This window comes from Seriola dumerili, unplaced genomic scaffold (genome assembly GCF_002260705.1).
Source record: "Seriola dumerili isolate Sdu_G_001 unplaced genomic scaffold, Sdu_1.0 BDQW01000110.1, whole genome shotgun sequence".
NCBI lineage: Eukaryota > Metazoa > Chordata > Actinopteri > Carangiformes > Carangidae > Seriola > Seriola dumerili.
Genome location: NW_019174365.1, coordinates 4,083,531 through 4,106,456, shown reverse-complemented (window position 1 = coordinate 4,106,456; position 22,926 = coordinate 4,083,531). Strand labels below are relative to the sequence as shown.

Genomic DNA, 22,926 nt, shown 5'->3' with positions numbered 1-22,926 from the left:
CACACACACACACACACACACACACACACACACACACACACACACACACTCCTCAGCTCCCTCACAACACCAACAATGGCTCATTACCCATCTGCCATGAGAGCTGTTTATATTCAGATCTTACCCATTGAGCACCTGCTGAGTCTCACACACACAAACACACACACCTGACACACTCTACTCTGATGAATTTCTTAAAAAAAAACCTCTTGGTGGTGATGTAAATGCAATTGTAAATGTTTGATTTTTCCTGAAGACCCTGAAAAACCTCCCTGTCTCTTATTTCTTTATAACATAAAATAATGACAAAATAAGCAACAATCAAAGTTAATATTTGGGAAAAATAAGCATCTTTGCATCTCTTTGGTATGATTCATTAAAACTTCATCAGGAGTATGTAGGTGTATTTGGAAGGGATTTGACAGTGGCTGGAAACGTTAGCGACCTTTAACCTCTTCAACTCCCAATCCATGCTGCGCAACCAAACTTTGGTCAAACCTACAGAACTTTATTCTGACTTCCAGTGGAGACCCCAAACTCTCCTTTGATGTGGCGAACCTGTCAGCAAACAGTTGCTTATTTACAAAGACAACAGACACAGAGCAACATTAGCATTCAGCTCACCAGCTAGGCTCAAACTTTGTCTGCTGGTTGGTGCTGGGCAGGTAGCATAAAATGTCAAAAAACAAAACAATGAGCTGAAAGATGCTAAAATGCTCTGTATAGCTGAGGGAGACTTCACAGTTGGGTGTTAAAGTGTATTTGTTATGTTTGTAAGGTGGTTGACATAAAGGAAACACCATTCATTAGTTCATAATGGAGACAAAGGGAGTCAGAGTTGATGTCAGGAACAAAGGAAGAAAATATGAGACTTCCATGTTACTTAATCTACAAGTAAGACAAATTATTAAGTGGCTGATGGTGTGTTTCCTGTGTTTCAGAAATGTTGCTGGATGACTTCCTGCTGACCTACCTGGTGTTCATGTCCACCCATGACCTCTGTCAGGCTCTTTTGGGACAATATCCTTACTGGCAAACATGTGTAAAAACATAAATCACACTCATATCCTTTCTGCCTCCACACTAAACCTGCTTTGTCTCCTTGACCGCTCTTACCTATAGCAGCGCCCGCTGCAGGGGTCAGGAGGAGGGCAAGGACGCCCTCTTCAGGAAGCGTAAGGTACTGCAGCTGGTGTCCCACTGGAGCAGGCTTTACAAGGACTTCCTCAAGGAAGAGGAGCACGTCAGGAGCTTCATGAAGGTGCGGCACTACTCGTTTCATCACCGCAACTGATTTTTTTTTTTTTTTTAAATATCTACTTTCGCTCTGTTTCTTGTATTTGAAAGGATCCTCTGGTGTCCTTTTACATGTGTCACTAAAGAACATCAGAGGTCTCGTTCATCTTCACTTGTCTCTGTCTTGATCTAAAATGGGGTATTGCACAACAGGACATCTGAGCTGCAGTGTGTGTGTATGTGTCTTCTCTGATCTACTTGTTAGCTGCATCTCCTGTTAAACTGAACACTTTTTCAGCCTGCAGGGGGAACCTTGTTTTTATCTCATCCCTCCGACAAAGGACCAAACAATAAGAGAGAAAAATACGGGCACTTTCATGATCTATCATATGAATTTGGGTTTGATCATAATATCTGGCTTTGTGTTTTTATGTCAGAGTATCTAATCACAAGGAACAATGGAAATAAGAAAAAACTGTAGTATCTACACAGGACACCGTGTTCACTGAAAACACATACAGATTCTCAGTGTCACATCATTGTCACATTTCTCATGACAAGTGCTGCTTCTATCTGCTGTGTTCCTGCTATATTTTCACATAGTGGGCCAAATCGGATTTGAATGCCTGTGACGACCATTGCACACACACACAAGCACACACACACACACACACACACACACACACACACACACACACACATACATGTAACATGATCACACATGTACACTTCCACACGCACACCCACAACAGCTGCATACACTCACCAATCACTCTTCCCTCTGAAACCTGACAGCTCCATTGCTCAGTGCCGGGTTGCCATGGAAACCAAAGTGCGAGGGTTGGCATGGGTATAATCTCATATGGAGTGTGTAACCCAGGTGATAGTTGCCTAGTAACAGAGGAATGAGAGGGGAATTGGGATGGGATGCTATGGTGGGTCAATGACAGCGATAAGCAGGTGGATGCGTGTGTGGTGCGTTCGTGTGTGCATACGTAAGTGCGTCTTTGCAAGTTGTTAATGTTTCCTTCCCCTGAGCTTTCATGTTACGTACTAATGCTCTGCCATGCACACACTCTAGCACACAGACACAACAGAGCGTGCCCAGTCACCCATTTAAGTACAAGGTACAGAATTTGTCTCATGTTTTTTTAATGTAATCTACCTTCGCAGCATAATTTGCACTTGATGCTACTCAGTAAATGAGCTGCACAGAGTGGAATGTTAATACCATGTAGTTTTATTTTGTTGGTTCAGATCATCTTCTTAACCTCAGTTGTATGTCATAGCTTACAGTGGCAAGAAAAAGTATGTGAACCCTTTGGATATTTTTTTTTTTTCTTGCATTAATTGGTCATAAAATGTGATCTGATTTTCATCCATGTCAGAAGTATAGACAGGCTCATAAAACACAAACAAATGTAATCTTTCATGTCTTTATCGAACACACCCATTAAGCATTCACAGTGCTGGTGGAGGAAGTGAATGGATCCATGGATTCAATAACTGGTTGAACCTCCTTTGACACTAATAACCAGTAGCTGCTGATCAGATCTGCGCAAAGTTCAAAATGAATTTCTGACCATTTTTCAAAGCTACCTCAGCTCAGCCATATTCTTATGATGTCTGGTGTGAACCTCTGGAGTCCAATCCACAGCATCTCTTTTAGCCCAAAAGGCAAATTTTCTTTGTGGGAAATGATTTGGGTGAACCAACCTGATAAAAAATTTGCTTGCCTTCTTTTAACCATAATAATTCTGTTGTAACAGGCAGCTAGTCAGATATCTGTTTGATATGGAGCCAATGTAGAACGATGGTTAGAGTGTCTGTGCGTGGTTGACAGTACAGCTAAAGTCTGAGAGCAGCCAAAGACCATTCAAATGTTAATCCTGCAGCCAGTTGCCAGCTTTTCTGATGGACCAAACAAACAAATATTTTACCATCAGTCAACAAGTGTTAACATGAGATTGTGGGTGCAATGTCACGGATCTTGGTTTTCGTTTTCTCTGTCTGTCAGACTCTGTACAGGTGTGTTTTAGAAGATCTGTACGAGTTCCCCACACTGGAGAAAGATCTGAAGGAGTTCCAGAAACTTCTGCGTCGCAGACAGTAAGTGGGTTTGTCTCTGCACAGGGCCTTTGTTGACTCTTTTTTTTTTCCCCATGCTTGCCTGCATCCCTCCTCACATTTGTGCTTGTTTCTCACAGCACTGTGGATGACTGTCCTCCAAACCAAAAGGTAAGACAAACAGATGAGAGGAAATATTTACAAAACCCATGATGCTTATCTTGTTGTTGCTTATGTTATATTTTACTAATATGACATTAGCTCTAGATTTCAAAAGTTTTAATGGTATAAAAATGTATGATTTTGTTAAGTATTAGAGGTGTCCTGAAAACCAGTCAAATAACCAAGCTCCCGATTGTGTCTGCTGACGTTGAGCAACAATTCCAGGACTTAAATTAGCCGCTCATGCCAATAGTAAACCATGAATTTAGAAAATTATAGGAAAAAGTAAAGTCTAGTCAATCATACATTATAGAATAGACAGCTTAAACTCATAGATGTGCAACAGTAATATAGGAGATGATACAGATGCTGTCAGTGCATCACAATATTCAGTGAAGTATAAACAGTGTTATGCATCTTCATCTTTCTTCTGCTCTCTCTCCTTCAGAGCAAACAAATGTATCAGCAGTTGAGTTTGAAGGAAAACTGTTTGCAGCTCCGAAGTCCGCAGATTGAGACTAGAGAGGGTGAGTAACAGACACAAACTCATGCACACATATACACAACACACTGCCCAGGACTGTACACAATTATGCATAATGACAGTCTGTGAGTTTTAATTTCAGTGTGCACATGCAAATTGCTTAAATACAGCGTGTTCAGCTTCTTTGTGTGCTTGAGTACTTGACAAAAATTAACTCCAGCCTCTCTCCATAAACACTTAAGTCTTTTCTGCATCTGCTTCATTATTATTTTACAGTATTTCAGTATTTTTGTTGTAGCCATCTACTGTGAACATTTTCTATGTATTTCTCAGTTATCTGTTGCGTGTACGTGAGCTCTGACTCCTACCTGAGCGTCCACACACACCCGTCACTGGAGGCCCATGAGCTGCTGAGGATTGTGGGTCTGAAGATGGACAGAGCAGAGGAAGACATGGTGCTCGCTGTGGTCTCACACACTGGAGGTACGCACACAAAGAAATGCATGCACAATACATAGTGAACATATAAACATAAGTATTAAATTCCCTCAATAATTAAAAATAAAACCCTCACACTACCTACAGTATCTTATCAAATATCATGTATAAGTTGCTCCAATGCAAATATTTTAATTGCCAAGTACTTTGTGACCAATAAGTACCTGAACAGTATATATACAGCTTTATCCCTGTGTTTGCTGTCAGCCTCACCTGTTGCTTCTGCCCTGGCTGGCTGGCTGCTGCCCTCCTCTTCCTCTCCCACATCTTTTTTAGCTGCTATCCCTTCCTGACTGGTTGTGACTTGGCATCTTGACTGTGCTGTTCAATTCGCAGCACATGTTTGTTCTGCACATCTGACTGGCCAAGTGCTTCAACCACACCGTTGTCACAATAACAGCAGGGTGTGGGGTATCTGTTGACAAGTTGAAATGTGCTCTCAACACATATTCATATGTGAATACATATAAATTGTATTATCTGTGATTATAAAATTGTTGTACTTGATCCCATTTAAGGGTCAAGCATAGAGCTTTGCATGACCTCAGCATGGGCCCCTCCTGGGCCTTGGGCTGGGGTCATCTGTACCCTTTGACCACCCCAACCCACCCCCACTACAGCTTTACGGTCGTTATTACCTATAGCTGTTAACCTTTTATACATTGCTATTAGCTATTTCAGTCACTAGTTGTCTATACTAACCATTTATCCTCCTATTTTTTTATTTTACTTTTAACTATTTTAAAAATGTATTCATTACTTTCAGCCAATGTTAACTATTTCAGCTGTTTATTCATTATTACTTTAGCTATCTATTTTAACCATGTATTACTTAGCTAATTGTTAAGACTTCTCTGCCCACTTACAAAACTAGTTTCATGCACTCTCATTCATAACCATGTTCAGGTGTTACAGGCATTAGGGTTTTTTTTAAATTTTTATTTATTTATGTTTTTTATTATTAGTTGAGCTGCTGCACCTGCTATACCCCTTAGCAGCTGCAGAGTGCCCCTGGCCCATGGTTTGACAGTCTAGATTATCGTCATCATCTCTCTCTCCTTCTCTCCCCTTTTCTTTATATAGTCGTCTCTGCAGAGCGGAGGGTGTTACAGCCCAGTGACTGTGTGTACTCAGAGTCTCTGACCCCACAGGGAAAGCTTGTGGCCTGTCGCAGGGATCTCACTGAGATCTTGGTATGTAAATGCACTGCTCTGTTTGTGCTTCTGTCATTCTGCAACATTCAATCTTTCCATGTGTTTCGTACGTGCTGATAGAGGCTAAAGGTGCATCTTGTAGGTTTAAAGCAAACCACAATCTCAAAGATCTGATTATTTAGGCATTTGCTGCTTCTGATATTGTTGGCTGCTTCTTTATCATCTTCTGGCTAAATCAGGCATGAAAATAAATATTCTACTTCCCCATGACTCATTGTGACATATTTTCACAGTGTCACAAATGAGTCATGCTTTATAAGCAAGCTGGAATGACTCAGGTCAGGTGATTGTTATTAACATTGACTCAAAAGGAAAGAAAAAGTGTGAGCCACAATTAATACCGTGACGGCAGGATTGGAAAGTGCTGTATCAGGGCAAAGTGTTCTTCTGAAATGGTATGTGTTTCAGATTGGAGCTTATGTTGTGAATCCTTAAAACCATTTTACACTATTGGGCATTTGAACGTAGTTTTAGGGATTTTTTTTGCCTGGATATGTATATTTAGCATCCTGTCATTAACAAACCTGTAGATTCTCTAGCATCATTGTTCTGTAGTTTATTATGAATTTGAGACATTGTTGCTATTGTTTATCGTATTTAGAGATTCCGTATATAGTCAGTACATATTTGTATGTACAGCATATACTGTATTTCTGAGCATACGCGATACAAAGGCGACGACATCTTTCTTTGCACTAACTTACCTTTTCTTTGTGTATATGCAGCCTCCTTTGACGGACAGCGCTGAGCTAAGCAGGAGGCCTGTGCGACTCTTGGGCATCAACACCTGGGATGTGGCAGCTGCTCTCACACACCTGGACTGGAGCCTCTTCAAATCCATCCACGAGGTATACACTCTCACACACACACAAATATATGCATGTGTTGCATATACATACAGTAGGGTATAATAAATTCATATTCATGACAGATTGCTGGGGCATAAGCATTAAAGATGCAAATGCTCTACAAGACTTGGCTGGATCATGAGTACAGAAAGTCTTCTTGCAGCTGAGCGGCTTCCAGGAAGAGCTGAATATTTGTTGGGAAAATGGTGAAGCAGAGCACAGATATTTTGGATGTTATTGTATCATTCGGGAATCTGGACAATGTTTTGTGCTGGATTCTAATTGTCTAATGTGAGAAATTGCTGCTTTCCTCTGTTTTATAATAAATTAATTATATGTGGATTTTGGACTATTGGTTGGACAAAACACACAATTTTAAGATGTCATGTGGGCCTCTGGAAAATTCTGATTACCGTCAAATAATTACATTCTTAAAGGGAGTAGATATTTTGGGATGCATTCCTCTGAAAAGCTTGATGTCTTTCACTCACACTCTTTCCACCTTTCCCATGCAGCAAGAGCTGGTGTACTACACTCTCAGCCGTACTCCTGGTAGCCACACGGCGGCGCTCTCAGTCCTGCTCCAGCGCTGCAACGAGGTCCAGCAGTGGGTCATGTCCGAGGTGCTCATGTGTGTGTCTCTCAACAAGAGAGTGCAGCTGCTCAAGAAGTTCATCAAGATCGCTGCTCAGTAAGAACGCGCGCACACACTCGAACATACACAAATAAAAGTGTATATATCAAGTACGTCGAGGTAGCATTTTGATGCATTTTTGTGCTCGTAGTTGTAAAGCCCAAAGAAATTTGAACTCCGCATTTGCCATCATCATGGGTCTCAACACAGCAGCTGTCAGCCGACTGAACCAAACCTGGGAGGTGAGTGTGTGTTATATTTAGTGTATTTATACACATACGTTGTGTTGTAAATCTAATTCTGACCAAAAACCTTCCCTTCAGAAATGTCCGGGCAAGTTCAAGAAGCTTTTCTCAGAGTTGGAACTCATCACGGTGAGACAGAGACAGAGATACAGTATTTGCAGTTCCTCTTTCGATTTGAAAAATCAAATCTTGAAATCTCTCTTCCTTCTCTCATCATTTTTCTTTTACTCTGTTTTCTCTCTTCCTCCATCTTTCTTCAGGATCCATCTCTGAACCACAAAGCCTACAGAGAGGCCTTCAAGAGGATGAAACCTCCCAAGATCCCTTTCATGCCTCTTCTCCTGAAAGGTATCATCTCCAACCCTCCACACACACACACACACACACACACACACACACACACACACACACACAGCATACCAAGACTTTATTGTTTTTTTGATGAATGACACTTTAATACAGCTGTCCACTGCTCTTAGATATCACCTTTATCCATGAGGGAAATAAGACCTTCCATGACAACCTGGTCAACTTTGAGAAGCTGGTGAGTCCACTCAGTTCTGTAATGTCTTTCAGTGTTTGAGTTAGTGTTTCAAACTGTTTGAAAGTGACCTTTCAGGAATTTTGCCTTACCTTTGAACAAGGCTTAAAATGTCATCCAGTAACTATATAGATAACAAGATGAGATGTATCAACAGGTGATTAACCATTGAGTCAAATAAATAAATGGAGTATAAATGCAGTAATGTACAGTATATGGCACTTTTTGCCTGTAATTCACCCATTCACTCTCATAAGTGGCATCGAGTTACCATGCAAAGTGATGGCCTGACCATCGGGAGCAGTTTGGGTTTCAGTGTGGACAGGGCCAGCATGTTGCTAACACAAAAATAAAAACTCAAACAAGCCAGTCGGTCACAATCTGGTGCTGATTTGCAACAACAACTCTGAAGTTGAAGTTTGTTTAATAATCACAAGTTGGAGATGTAAAATACAGTAATCACTGTGTTGTAGATGAATCTGATGATTGTTTTCTCAATTAATCAGTTTAACCGTTTGGTCTGTCAAGTCAAAAAATGCCCATCACAATTTCTTAAACCCCAAGACATCATTTATTTTTGTAGTTTATTTAGCAGATTTTTCTGTAGAGAGAATTTAAAGGCAGCCATCTTTCTTTTTGCCTTTGTTGAAACAACCTTGGAGATAATTCAAACCTGTTTCAGCAACTTCATCTGAAACAGTAGAATCACTCCTGGGTGGTGCGAGGAGAAAGACGCTGAAACAGGATTACTGGCTAGATAATTAATTCTGGTCATTGGAAGAAAGCATAATTAACGTAAGTAGAAAGGGGGAACATTTGTCGGGTCTGAGAGAAGAAAACTGCTGCAGCAGGACAAGACCAGTGATGGAGAAGCAGAGCGCAGTTGGAGATTAAGGAGTTGACAGAATAAAACCTTTATTTATACTGTACTGGGGGGAATTCACTGAGACCAAGCTCTATTTTGCATGAGTGGCATCTTTTCTTTTTAACTGCTGACTTTCATCTCAATCATTAAAAGTGACCACTGACACATCTGTTTTCCATCAAATAGATAAGATCTGCTTCACTTTGAAGAAGATGTCATTTATATTGTTATTTATAGCGATGGGGCAGGACAAATCTGCTCTAAAATGTTAGATTTTGATTGTTTGGCATCGCACTGATGCAACATGTTTTCTTCCTAACCAACAGCATATGATCGCAGACACAGTGAGAATGATTCGCCACTGCCAAAGCGACCAACCAGGTCAGTCTTCTCGTTTCTGGGTGAATTTAATTGGTACAAATGATCCTAACATCACAAATGATAAGTTATCAGGGCTCTTTAGGTTCATTGCCTCCCCTCTCTGACAAAATGTTATACCAAATGGGGTGTTGATGTTTTGGATCCATTCATTGTGAGGAATCTACTGCCATCTGCAGTCGAGTCAGTGTACTGCACCTGTATCTTTGTCTCTCCCACTCAGTTTTCTGTTACAGTTTCTAAGCAACCATTTCCAGACAGTCTTTTATTTTCTTTATATGGCCATAATAGAGTCTGTGTTTTTACTAAGTGTGTGTGTGTTCCTGAGCCCAGCAGAAAACTCCTCTGCGTGACTAATGCGCGTGTTTTGTGTCCGTCTCTTAGGCAACGAGGTAATCGGGGTCGACAGTGCGGAGGTGAGGGCGAGTGTTAACTACCTGCACATTATCGACAATCAGCAGACTCTTTTTGAACTGTCACACAAACTGGAGCCACGTGCTTAAACACACACACACACACACACACACACACACACACACACACACACACACACACACATACACTCGGAGACACACAAACACACTGGACACTGGAATGGAAATGCTAGCTCTGTGTGACACGAAGGACGCTTTGTACAGCAAAATGTCACACACTCAAACATACACTGCAACAAAATCACACTACCAGCAGTGGTGCCAAGTGGACAATAAGATGCCATGTGTTCAGACCCAACCCACGAAGACACAGAGCTGCACGCTGCCTGTTCTCTAAAGGCTTTATAGCACTGAACATGTGCTTGCAAAAAGGATTTCTAAACTCCATACACGTTCTGTAAACTGTCTACAGGAAGAGATTCTGCACAGCAAGACCAAGATTTGCCAAACTGAGATAGAGAGTAAAGGAGGCTGTAATTAGTTTGTACAGTATCTATTGGACTGAATATGCCCTTGGTTTTGTTCTTGTGATGATCCTCTGGTTATTTATGAGCCTGTTTAGCAGGGGGAATGTTCCTTTATTTCTGTCAAAGTCTCGTCCACCCCCACCCCCACCCCCCCATCACCCGGAGGCCAACAAGGACTTCATATCCTTGTCATCATTTCAGTTACAAACACAAAAACAACTGTAGAGGAGTTGGATGTGTTTTTAACCTGATGGCTGAAATCTGCCCCATCTATGGTCTCATATTATTTCATCTGCATATCGCAAATCTGCCTCGTGACGCATGTATATGCAGGGTACATGCTATAGTTATGTAGGTGTATGATGTGGAGCTTTTTTTGGTTGTTGTGTTGTAGCATATTACGTAACACAAGCAGCAGCCATTACTGAAGCAGCAACACTTTTTGCACCTACAACTTTTTCCCTTTTGTCACTGAGCCTCTGTCTTTTGACTAACAATGTGCAGCCTCAGTGAGTGACAAAAGGTGTGACATTAACAGTGTATTGTACCTGACATGTGAAGGAAGCATTGCGAGAGGTTTTCACTGACTGACTGTGAGGTTTGAAACACTTACAGCTCTCCTGAACGTGCCAGAGTTCAAAAACTGTTGATGAATAGTGAACAGTTATTCCAGTCCTGGATGACTTTTAGCCAAACACTCCTCGTGCACTCTTCTCTATGATGTTTTTGTGTGAATAGATAATGATTATTTTACATTGTATATAATATGGACCTATACATTTTTCAGTGCCAAATGTCACATTGATCCTGCAGCATAGATGTACTGTACTGTACTGCTCTTGGTTTGTTTAGGAGTCTTTTTTTTTTTTAATTACATAATTTTTGATTTCCTTGAATGAGCCCTGGAATGAAGTCTGGTCCTTGATCATGTAAAGCAGATCTGACTCCTCGCAGAGATGCTTTTTGACATTATGATGACTGATTTCAGGGTGTGTGCGTGCTTGTGTTTGTATGTGCGTGTGTGTGTGTGTGTGATGCTATCCCACTCATCTTGGGTTGCTATGGAAACACAGCCCCATCATAGTCCCCCCCCCACTTTCTTTTTTAATCCTTGAGTTGTATATGTTAACAGATAGTCAAAGCACTGCGCCACAGAGCTTTAAGTAATAGCTTTATTCCACAGAACCATGTTCATGAGGAGATTTCATCACTGATGATTTGTTCTTACTGACTGAAAAGATCACTTCATTCAGAAGTGGTCTTGTGTAAATTGTCTGAAAACCAACACAGGGTGTGGACAGAATAATGGAAGCACGAGGTCACAGACTTCCTCCATTATAGTAAGACTGCCTGGTGGGATTTTTACAGCTTTGGTTCATCCATTGATTATTTATCACTTTTACTTTGGTTCTCATAATTTTGGCCCTCCAACTACATGTTGGCAGGGAAAATGATCTTTTCTGAATCCAATCTGGCAACATATTCCTGTTGACACAGCCGTGACATGTGAAAAGCATCTGTTTGTTATTCAAATCCCTGAGTAACCAGCTCGTCTTGTTAATACAACTATGATTCTGGCTCACTCTCTGAATCATTCAGAAACGATATATGATATATATGATGATACATACAGATTAAGACATCCTTCAGAGCCATGAGCAGTCTTTATGTTTGGCAGACCTTATTAGTGTTTGTATTATTTTGTCCTTGCCCTGTATCTGTTCATGTGGTCACGTCAGTGGTACATTTCTGTTGAGTAGGAGGAACCATGCGAGGGTGAGATTCCTAAATGTTATGTAGTGCTGCATGTCTCGCATTGTTTAGATAGTTATGAAGCATGGGGGGGTAACGTGCAATACAGTAGAAATGTTGTTGCCACAAGTGTTTGTCATCATCATCATTTCAACACTAAGCCTTTCAGAGCACAGACCATAATGATTCAGTTACATAAGGGGAAACCTGAATTTCACAAACTGTCTTAGTGCCAAAAGCATCTTTAGTTCATTACAAGAAGAAATTAAAAGGTGATCTCTATGTGAAGACTCACGTTGAACATATTTTGTGTGTTTGTATGTGTTACAAATAGCTTAGTCATTGCCTTTGCATTAAAAACTCTTTCAAAGACAGACTGTAACCCACTGTTGTCACCAACACTTTGTGCAGATGCTGTGATACTGAATGTGGAGCCAGTTATAGTCAACCAAATTGATGAATTCAAATTAAAAGATTATTTGAGCCATGTAAGTATTTGGTATTATGGGGATGTAAAATCTAAACGAATTGTAAAGAAGTCTGTTTATTGTGCAGGATGTGCTGCTTGATGTTACACATGTGAGTCTTGAGATTGTTCCTTTCCAGTAACAGTTAATATTACATAAGCAATATAAAGAAGATAAAAATAATATTCAATTCTGAGAGTGGATTTCTCCTTTAAAGCAAAACTCAATACCTACTTGCTTAACAGTAGTGGATGGAAACATGCATTCTCTGCACGTTCTCTGGAAGTTTGTTCAAAATTTACAATAAATACTGATCGAAACAGCTTTTAGAAACAGTTATGAGATAACGCTAAACTACAGTTTTATTGTTTGGCATTTTTAATGTAACTGTCCATTATAACGCTATATTTACCTAAAGTTTGCTAACATTAGCTACTGGTATATACCAGGCAGAGTAAGGCTGTACCAGCAAAAACTCCTCAGTGTACTGAATTCAGCAACAATGCGTTTTATTTCTTGTGAGCTCAGCTTTGTACGAGGAAAATCGTTATTTCTTCTCTACAAAGTTATAGTCGCATTTTAAAGATGCTTTTTGTGAAACCAAGTCAGTGATTCTTTGACTGCGAGAGCCGATAAATCAGAGCTGTGGTGTGTTCATATTCAGTGTCATAGAAAGGCCTTGTGGTAGTCATTTTTACTATTAACCTGTACACGACACACACATGCACAGACACATCTCTGCTCACTGTGTCCAGACAGCAGGGTAATCGTGCTATATTCGTTATTTATTGTAATATATTGTTTATTTATGTATTTCAGAGGTGACAAAATGCCTCAGTTTATGTGCCAGAGTTTCAACGGTGAGGAAGTGCACACATGAGAAGGAAAGATGTTTGTGGTTTGAAGCTGCAATGCTGGAATGTAAAAGTACTTGTTATGTTTTGTGGCCACTTGAGGGCAGCAGACGAGCAAGTCGGTGTGTTGATGCTCATCTCTTTCCTCTGGTGTCAGACGCTTATATGGAGAGGAAGCCAACAGGCGGCTGTATTTAGTGTTTTATTGGCCATTGTCATGACTGTGTAAAGTTGTGGTTTTTTAAAGAAATGTTGTTTAAATTCTGTTTGCATGTTAAATCAGAAAAAAGAAAAAGTTCACAATGCAAGAGAGGAAACAGTGAAGGCTTTGTACTATTGTAATATTGTTGATGTGTAAATATATGCCTATGTTGGTATGTTGTTATTTATCTGTTGTAAATGCAAAAAAAAAAGAAAAAGTCAACCACAAAGCAATACGTCTCCCCTCGTGTCCCCTCAACCTTCGAACAGCTGAAGCCACATGTCTTTTCTAAAGCTGCGTTTTACTATGTCAAAATTTTACTGAAAACAAATAAATTATAGGTTTTATGTGACATCTCCAGGTGAGCGAGTGTTTCTCTTCTTGGCTTGTGTTCAGATACTTTGTGCTTGTTGTTTACCCTGTGCGTTTGACCGGTGACCAATGATATCACAGCAACAGTTCAAACACACTCTCTGAAGCAAGTAATAGAAAAATGGCCTTTAAGCTGTTTCTGCAGGATTCTGTCAGAGATGGGAAGAGGACCTTCAGCATGCTCACGATGAAGCTTTTTGAGAGGCATATATTGGGGCCGCTTTCTTTTTCTTTGTTATAATTCAAGAATGGATCTATGGGCCTCTCATGCCCAGTGAACTACGTGTCTTATTTATCATTTCAACGAGAAAAAGGAAGATTGGATTAAAAGGTTACAAGCATTTCTATGTAACAGATATCAGAAGTGGATTATACATTAATGGACAGTGTTCATTCTTTCTTTCTTTATTACTCAGGCCTGTTTTGTTTGATACTGGGATAACGTTGATAAGCATTCTTATGATGAAATAAAAATAAAAAAAGATTATCTAGAGAACAGACAGCTGTCCTAAATGTTCCACAGTTCCAGTAATAACTTCTTTGATACTGGTTAATTTTTAGCCAGATACTTCACATGTACGTGTCTCATCACACTATGAGGTTCTTGTTTCAATAGATAATATTTCTTTTATATTGCACTTTATTTAAGAGAGGCCACATTCACATGTTAAATGTTTGCTGCATAGATGTACTGCAGAACTTTGGTGAAGACCCACTTTTAAACAGAACATCAGTGTGATGAGCAGCTCAGCTTTTGTCTCTATCACTCACATTGAAAGACAGCCTCTAATCCCTTGTTGTCTTTATTTATATAGAAAATAAGACGGAGAACAACTTCTTTGTTCCTGGTTAATTTCTATCCAGACACTCCTCCTGTATGTTTCTCATTAGACAATGAAGTTTTTGTATCAGTAGTTGTACCTCGCTCAAGACTGAAACTTTGGGGACTGTGTTTGCTGTCCTGGGTCTCAGGCTGTGAAACAGTCTCCCCTGAGAGTCAGATCAGCAAACTCTCTCAGGTAGTTTAATTCAAAGCTACAAACGTATCTTTGTCAATTACAAGTGTTATTGTAATTGAGTTATTATGTACATTTTTTTGTGTTTTTCCTTTGTCTTTTTGTTAAGCACTTTGTAACCTTTGAAAGGTGCTATATAAATGAAAATTTACTTAATTTGTTCCTATAGAGATTTTTTTTATTGGCCTTTTTATCATGATAATAATGCAAACACAATTAACAAGGAAAATCAAAAGAGCATACTGTCTAACAGAGCAACAACATCAGCGATAAGGAAAACAAATAAAAACAAAATGAAAAAAATGACTTCATTGAAAGGCCTGCCTTGTGTGGATGACAATCCTCAAGGTTAAAGAACTTGATTTTTTTCTACAGGAAATTTGCTTGAGGCTACAAGTTATTAAGATTATTGCTTTTCAGGAATTATTGTTGTTCACAGATATTTGATAAACCGTCCAAGATTCAAAAATGCTGAGAGTGGATTTCCCCTTTAAAGTCAGACTATGTAACTTTTGATGAATCACAGCCATCAACAACTGGCTACAAGAGACAGTTATGGGATAATGCTTAATGCTAAACTACTGCTTTGCTGTTCAGCATTTAGCTAACAAGTTAAAGATTCTGTGAACAATTGTCACACAGTCCGCTGGTAAAGACACTGATGGAGCCAGTAAATACTTAAAACATGTAAGGACGTTTTGACAGTCGACTGGTTGACCAGGATTGGAGCAAGTCGTCCCCATGGCCAGTCCGCCTGTGCTCTGGTTTTATCTCTTTCTTTGTTGGAGGCCTCTTCAAACGAAAACATGGTTTCTTCAGTGAAGGAAATTCTGGTAAGTCCCTTTCACCTGAACGCTAAGTACTGCAGTGTGCCATCTCCCCTGTGGTTGGTGTGTTTATAAATAGGGGGTGGGCAATAGTTTAAGGAGGGACTATATCAGCTGCTGATTTACTTGTATTATATCAATACATCAATGATGAATAATGTATAATGCCAGAGTTCAACAACTGTTAATGAATTGTAAACAGTTACTGCTTCATTGCCAATTTCCTTGTTTTCATTTCAAAGTCCCTGTTAATTTTTAAAAACATTTCACCAATGATATCACAGCAACAGTTTAAACAACCTCTCTGAAGCAAATAAAACAAAGTGGCTTTTCGGCTGTTTCTGCAATAATCTTGATCATCCTACGTCCAACGGTGCAGGAAAGCTCAGAGACTCTGACGCCAACATGATCTTGCTGTTATTCTTGTTTGGTCTGACTCTGGGTGCTGAGTCTCCTTTGGATAAACATAAAGTGAAGCTACAGCGGGGAAATTGTCCTGCGTTCTGGTTCAGCTTCAGTGGCCGCTGCTACAAGTATGTTGCCACACATTTGACCTGGGCTGATGCAGAACTCCACTGTGTGTCAGAGGGAGCCAATCTGGTGTCTATCCACAGTCTGGAAGAAGAGGATTTTGTCAAATCCCTGATCATGAACTTTGACCACGCTGAAGGATACACCTGGCTCGGACTCAGTGACAAACAGAAGGAAGGAGGATGGATGTGGTCTGATGGTTGTGCAGTGAAGTTTGGCTTCTGGAATCCAGGAGAGCCAAATAATGAGGAAAATGAAGACTGTGTACACAATAACCTCGGCAATAATAAGAAATGGAATGATCGACCTTGTTCTGATACTTATGCCTCTGTTTGTGCATCTCGCATAGACTGTCCTTAGCAACTGATGTTTATGTTGAATTCAACCAGTTGACTTTCCACCTGTTGCTCTGTAGAAATGTTTTGAGCGTCCACAATAAAGATACAAATGTACAACTTAATGTGTGTGTCTATTTCACAAACTTTTTCATGGACACTGGATATTCACACACTAATTCCAGTGATCGGTCAAAGGGAATATTTTCCCAACTTTTTGATATCCTCAAAGGCTTTCTCCTAATTTGACCATACAGAAATCTACCACTGATAGTAGTAACACAGGTGATTTCAATGGTGGGTCAAAGGAAATATCCAAATGTCAAATGTTTTGTTTTTCCGTATTAAACCTCATCCAAAAGTAACCAACATATTTAGAAGAAAATTTATTTAACTGTACAGTTACATGGGTACATTCTGGTATGCAAGTCTTCTCTCATGAGTAAAAGTGATTGTCTGATGATATTAATGTTATATGACCCTAACCCTTGAGATGACCATTTAGTGATGTTTCCACCAGTACGACACATCATCAGTGTACGCAAGTGCTGTGCTGAATCATCAGGGATTGTAACACCTAGTCCTACTAAGCAAACATATCATTTACACAAGGTCAAAATACTGTATCCTCTTGCATTGCTCTGCAATTATACCACCAAAAGTTAGTTGGCTGTGTGGTTTGTATTCCACTGTGTTGAGTTTCTTCATGTACTTCAAACAATGGCACCTGAAACTGAGCTGATCATGTTGGAGTTGGAGCTAATAAATAAACAACAGTTAACAACAGTTACTTTAACTGGAATATCTGCAATGCAGAAATGACAGAAGACATTGGACTAGAAAGTGTGTATGACCATTGACCTGATTGAGGCAGAAGGAGGGTGAGTTTTCTGTGCTTGTCCGGACGGTCACTGGGAGACATGCAGAACAGACCAGCTACAGTTGTGCTGGTGTGTATTGTGTACTTATATTCCTAGCGAGGTACACATCAGGCTAAGGTGTAGGCTACAGTCTAAGGTACACAGCTTTGGCATATGGTGTCGATTCTACACAGAAATATAAACTGGCCTTAACCCTAACCCTTATCTCCCACGGGCCCCTCCTGAGTGGGTTCTTGGCCCCCCCCCCCTGCGCCACCTCATTTAAAAAATCCTGGATTCATGCCTACTTACAGATGATTTAGATGTGATTCTGGGAAATGATTTGACTGATGTTTATTCACCAGCTTTTGCTGTAACACAGGCCATGACCAGGGCAAAGTCTGTGTCATGACCTCAGACAGACGAATGTGATATAGACATTCACTTATATTTACATGACTCTCTCTCTGTTTCCCAGCAGGAATTGACTCCTTTGGGTACTTCAGGTCAGGTAAGAGTTGTTTTCTTCATTGGTCTTCTAAACCTGTCCCACTTTGTCTAATCCCTGGCAGCCTATTAGAACAACTAATCATCATCTTGATCGTGTCAAATTCCAGGTCTAAGTACCTGTGGATTGTGGTATGGCAAGTATCACACTATTCTGTCCATTGCACACTATCAAAGTCAGGTTTATAGTTATGGACTTGACTTATTTAGAGTGATCAAAGGTCAAACCACTCTTCACATTTATTCACACAAGATCTCAAGCAACCAAATATCTAGAATAAGCATGCATGTGCTCATCCCGCAGAATGCCAATACAGTGATTTCACCAAACTCTTAAGTCTTTAATGCAAGCATATTGCACATAAATGGTTAGGGACTGGGAGGAAGGCTTACTGAGGTTACTTTTAGCTAGAGGGGAGTGACAAGTGTTGATTTCACGTGGATGTTGCGCCTTCTGATGACTCTTTACTGTGTGATCACTTATAAAACTTTGACTTCAAAATTTACATCATTTGTTGGCTCACCTTCAAAAAACCCACTCCATCATTTTGAAAAATGCTTAAAAAAGTGGACAAGGGCTGAGAGGCATAAGAAGGTCCCAAATGGTTCACTCGCTGTCAGCATTGGCCTTACAAGGTTCACAATTATTTAAAACAGTAGATGGCGTTTTGAGCCATTTTCAGTCCATGAAATGCCAGTCTTTATGTCTTTGGTAAGAAATGTCAATATCACCACCATAATTTAGATGTTTCATCACAATACAGTCAAACCATTTAGTTTAGAGCTCTAAACATGTTTGAGTGTGCAGTACCTCTTTAAATCCTGTTTGCATGTTAAAACAAAAAACACTAAGTTCATAATGCAAGAGAGGACACATTGAAGGCTTTATACTTTTATAATAACGTTGATCTGGAATATATGCCTATGTTTGGTATTGGTACTATTATCTGTTGTAAATGAAAAAAATCAACCTAAAAGCAATACATCTTCAGCTTCAGTTGAAGCCACACGTTTTTTCTAAAGCTGCTTTTTATTGTATCAAACTTTTACAGAAAATAAGTAAATTATAGCTTTTATTTGACATCTCTAGGTGATCTGGTAGGTGGCCGGTGAGTGTAAATGTACATATACATATACATATACATATACATATACATATACATATACATATACATATACGCATATATATATTGAGGGATGTATGTACTTTTTTTTCTCTTTCTTTCGTAATTACTCAGACCTGTTTTGTTTGATACTGTGATAATATTGATAAGCATTCTTATGATGCAATAAAAAATAATTAATATAGAAAAACAGACTGCAGTCCTGAATGTCCCAGAGTTCACCAGTGAACAACTTCTTTGTTTCTGGTTAATTTTTATCCAGACACTCCTCATGTACGTTTCTCATTACACTATGAGATTTTTGTATCATTGATATGTTGACCATATGACTTTTATATTGTTCTTTAAGATCATCCTGTACATTTCACAGTGCCAAATGTTGAATTTTTGCTGCATAGATATACTGCAGAACTTTGGTTAAGACCCACTTTTAAACATCAGTGTTATGAGCAGCATAGCTGTTGTCTGTAAAATACTCACATTTAAAGACAGCCTCTAATACCTTATTGTCACCAATACTTTCACAAACAAATAGAGTGTATCAGTGAACTATTAATGTCTATTACCTCTGTTAGGCCCTTCAGGTCCTCTGAACAAGGCCTAGTAGTTGTACCTCGCTCAAGACTGAAACTTTGGGGACTGTGTTTGCTGTCCTGGGTCTCAGGCTGTGAAACAGTCTCCCCTGAGAGGCAGGTCAGCAAACTCTCTCAGGTAGTTTAATTTAAAACTGCAAACTGCAAAGTGCTATTGTGATTGAGTTATTATGTACATTTTTTGTGTTTTCCTATGTGTCCTGTTGTACACTTCTTGATTTTATTCTGTTCTTTAACCTTTTAGTCTGTTGTTAAGCACATTGTAACCTAGGTTTTGAAAGTTGCAATATAAATTAAGATTTACTTTATTTTTTTTCCATGAAGAATTTTTTATTGGCCTTTTTATATTGATAATAATGCAAACACAATTATCAAGGAAAATCAAAAGAGCATACTGTCTAACAGAGCAACAACATCAGCGATAAGGAAAACAAACAAAAACAAAATGAAAAAAATGACTTCATTGAAAGGCCTGCCTTGTGTGGATGACAATCCTCAAGGTTAAAGAACTTGATTATTTTCTACAGGAAATTTGCTTGAGGCTACAAGTTATTAAGATTATTGCTTTTCAGGAATTATTGTTGTTCACAGATATTTGATAAACCGTCCAAGATTCAAAAATGCTGTGAGTGGATTTCCCCTTTAAAGTCAGACTATGTAACTTTTGATGAATCACAGCCATCAACAACTGGCTACAAGAGACAGTTATGGGATAATGCTTAATGCTAAACTACTGCTTTGCTGTTCAGCATTTAGCTAACAAGTTAAAGATTCTGTGAACAATTGTCACACAGTCCGCTGGTAAAGACACTGATGGAGCCAGTAAATACTTAAAACATGTAAGGACGTTTTGACAGTCGACTGGTTGACCAGGATTGGAGCAAGTCGTCCCCATGGCCAGTCCGCCTGTGCTCTGGTTTTATCTCTTTCTTTGTTGGAGACCTCTTCAAACGAAAACATGGTTTCTTCAGTGAAGGAAATTCTGGTAAGTCCCTTTCACCTGAACGCTAAGTACTGCAGTGTGCCATCTCCCCTGTGGTTGGTGTGTTTATAAATAGGGGGTGGGCAATAGTTTAAGGAGGGACTATATCAGCTGCTGATTTACTCGTATTATATCAATACATCAATGATGAATAATGTATAATGCCAGAGTTCAACAACTGTTAATGAATTGTAAACAGTTACTGCTTCATTGCCAATTTCCTTGTTTTCATTTCAAAGTCCCTGTTAATTTTTAAAAACATTTCACCAATGATATCACAGCAACAGTTTAAACACCCTCTCTGAAGCAGATAAAACAAAGTGGCCTTTCGGCTGTTTCTGCAATAATCTTGATCATCCTACGTCCAACGGTGCAGGAAAGCTCCAACCAAGACTTCAACCCTGCGTCATTCTCCAAAGACTTACACAGAGACTCTGACGCCAACATGATCTTGCTGCTCTTCCTGTTTGGTCTGACTCTGGGTGCTGAGTCTCCTTTGGATAAACATAAAGTGAAGCTACAGCGGGGAAATTGTCCTGCGTTCTGGTTCAGCTTCAGTGGCCGCTGCTACAAGTATGTTGCCACACATTTGACCTGGGCTGATGCAGAACTCCACTGTGTGTCAGAGGGAGCCAATCTGGTGTCTATCCACAGTCTGGAAGAAGAGGATTTTGTCAAATCCCTGATCATGAACTTTGACCACGCTGAAGGATACACCTGGCTCGGACTCAGTGACAAACAGAAGGAAGGAGGATGGATGTGGTCTGATGGTTGTGCAGTGAAGTTTGGCTTCTGGAATCCAGGAGAGCCAAATAATAATGGAAATGAAGACTGTGTACACAATAACTTCGGCAATAATAAGAAATGGAATGGTGGACCTTGTTCTGATACTTATGCCTCTGTTTGTGCATCTCGCATAGACTGTCCTCAGCTACTGACGTTTATGTCAAATTCAACCAGTTGACTTTCCACCTGTTGCTCTGTAGAAATGTTTTGAGCGTCCACAATAAAGATACAAATGTACAACTTAATGTGTGTGTCTATTTCACAAACTTTTTCATGGACACTGGATATTCACACACTAATTCCAGTGATCGGTCAAAGGGAATATTTTCCCAACTTTTTGATATCCTCAAAGGCTTTCTCCTAATTTGACCATACATTTTACAAATATTTGATAAACCATTTGAGATTCTTTCTTTCTTTTTTTCTTTCTTTCTTTCTTTCTTTCTTTGTAACTCAGGCCTGTTTTGTTTGATACTGTGATAATGTTGATAAGCATTCTTATGATGCAATGAAAATAAAAATAAAAAATCATATAGAAAAACAGACAGCTTTCCTGAATGTTTCAGAGTTCAGCAGTGAACAACTTCTTTATTACTAGTTCATTTTTAGTTCACGGTTTACACAGATACACAGACACACATGCACACCCACATACATACACACACAGTACAGTATACAGTAAACAGTATACCATATATTAGTGTTTGCAGACTGACCTAAGAACTAGTTTATTGAAAATGGTTCAGGTGGCCACAGCGAATGAATTGGTCATTGTCAAATTTGTACTGTTTTCTTTTGTGGTATATGGCACATGCACAATTATACATTCTAGTAAAGTCTAGTAAGGAAAACAGCAACAAGAAGCACCTGGGTTCAGCTTCAACCCTGGTTCTTTCTCGCATTGTTACTTGTTCTCCTTATGTTTCTTCCAGGGACTCTGATTACTAGTAAAAAGACATGCACATTTAAGTAATTGAGGACTCTAAATTGTCCAAAGGGGTTTGAATGTTAGTGTATTTGTGTGTGTGTGTGTGTGTGTGTGTGTGTGTGTGTGTGTGTGTGTGTGTGTGTGTGTGTGTGTGTGTGTTTTTTTCTGCTTTCCTCCCAGTACATGTTGGGATACATCCCAGTACTTCAAACTTTTTTAGTTTGAAGTTTGAATGTTTGATGTAATGAAAAAAAGTTTGTTACATTTGCATCCAGAATTACAAAGTGCACACAAATGTAAAACTAATAAGATTTACCCTATAATTACAGAGAAAAACTTTATGTGACATCTCCAGGTGAGCGAGTGTTTCTCTTCTTGGCTTGTGTTCAGATACTTTGTGCTTGTTGTTTACCCTGTGCGTTTGACCGGTGACCAATGATATCACAGCAACTGTTCAAACACACTCTCTGAAGCAAGTAATAGAAAAATGGCCTTTAAGCTGTTTCTGCAGGATTCTGTCAGAGATGGGAAGAGGACCTTCAGCATGCTCACGATGAAGCTTTTTGAGAGGCATATATTGGGACCGCTTTCTTTTTCTTTGTTATAATTCAAGAATGGATCTATGGGCCTCTCATGCCCAGTGAACTACGTGTCTTATTTATTATTTCAACGAGAAAAAGGAAGATTGGATTAAAAGGTTACAAGCATTTCTATGTA

General features: G+C 39.5%; 3 protein-coding genes across 3 annotated transcripts in view; all 3 read left to right on the top strand.

Moving 5' to 3' along the window:
* The window catches only part of LOC111222993 (rap guanine nucleotide exchange factor 5-like), a 51,515-nt gene extending 37,956 nt beyond the window's left edge, over nucleotides 1–13,559 (top strand). Inside the window, exons 12-26 of the mRNA XM_022746943.1 lie at nucleotides 942–1,020; nucleotides 1,117–1,261; nucleotides 3,254–3,345; nucleotides 3,444–3,474; nucleotides 3,914–3,992; nucleotides 4,283–4,432; nucleotides 5,531–5,640; nucleotides 6,387–6,509; nucleotides 7,025–7,200; nucleotides 7,295–7,385; nucleotides 7,467–7,517; nucleotides 7,649–7,736; nucleotides 7,868–7,932; nucleotides 9,121–9,175; nucleotides 9,557–13,559. Of these exons, the coding sequence (XP_022602664.1) occupies nucleotides 942–1,020; nucleotides 1,117–1,261; nucleotides 3,254–3,345; nucleotides 3,444–3,474; nucleotides 3,914–3,992; nucleotides 4,283–4,432; nucleotides 5,531–5,640; nucleotides 6,387–6,509; nucleotides 7,025–7,200; nucleotides 7,295–7,385; nucleotides 7,467–7,517; nucleotides 7,649–7,736; nucleotides 7,868–7,932; nucleotides 9,121–9,175; nucleotides 9,557–9,675 (1,454 nt within the window). The 3' untranslated portion in view covers nucleotides 9,676–13,559. The remainder of the gene's footprint in view (nucleotides 1–941; nucleotides 1,021–1,116; nucleotides 1,262–3,253; nucleotides 3,346–3,443; nucleotides 3,475–3,913; nucleotides 3,993–4,282; nucleotides 4,433–5,530; nucleotides 5,641–6,386; nucleotides 6,510–7,024; nucleotides 7,201–7,294; nucleotides 7,386–7,466; nucleotides 7,518–7,648; nucleotides 7,737–7,867; nucleotides 7,933–9,120; nucleotides 9,176–9,556) is intronic.
* On the top strand, nucleotides 13,352–16,554 carry LOC111223103 (lactose-binding lectin l-2-like). The gene is made up of 3 exons (XM_022747132.1): nucleotides 13,352–13,465; nucleotides 14,204–14,248; nucleotides 15,848–16,554. Exons 1-3 carry the CDS (start codon nucleotides 13,449–13,451, stop codon nucleotides 16,452–16,454), a joined length of 669 nt encoding a protein of 222 aa, XP_022602853.1. The 5' UTR covers nucleotides 13,352–13,448; the 3' UTR covers nucleotides 16,455–16,554.
* A 4,257-nt stretch (nucleotides 16,555–20,811) lies between these two features.
* LOC111222994 (lactose-binding lectin l-2-like) lies at nucleotides 20,812–21,526 on the top strand. Its single transcript, XM_022746944.1, has one exon. It carries the CDS (start codon nucleotides 20,941–20,943, stop codon nucleotides 21,457–21,459), a length of 519 nt encoding a protein of 172 aa, XP_022602665.1. The 5' UTR covers nucleotides 20,812–20,940; the 3' UTR covers nucleotides 21,460–21,526.
* Nucleotides 21,527–22,926: the final 1,400 nt, after the last annotated feature.

Coding starts and splice junctions, on each gene's coding strand:
- LOC111222994 (XM_022746944.1), top strand. CDS start 20,941: ATGATCTTGCTGCTCTTCCTGTTTGGTCTGACTCTGGGTGCTGAGTCT.
- LOC111223103 (XM_022747132.1), top strand. Junction 14,249..15,847: donor CTAAATGTTCCACAGTTCCA/GTAATAACTTCT, acceptor ATGATATCACAG/CAACAGTTTAAACAACCTCT.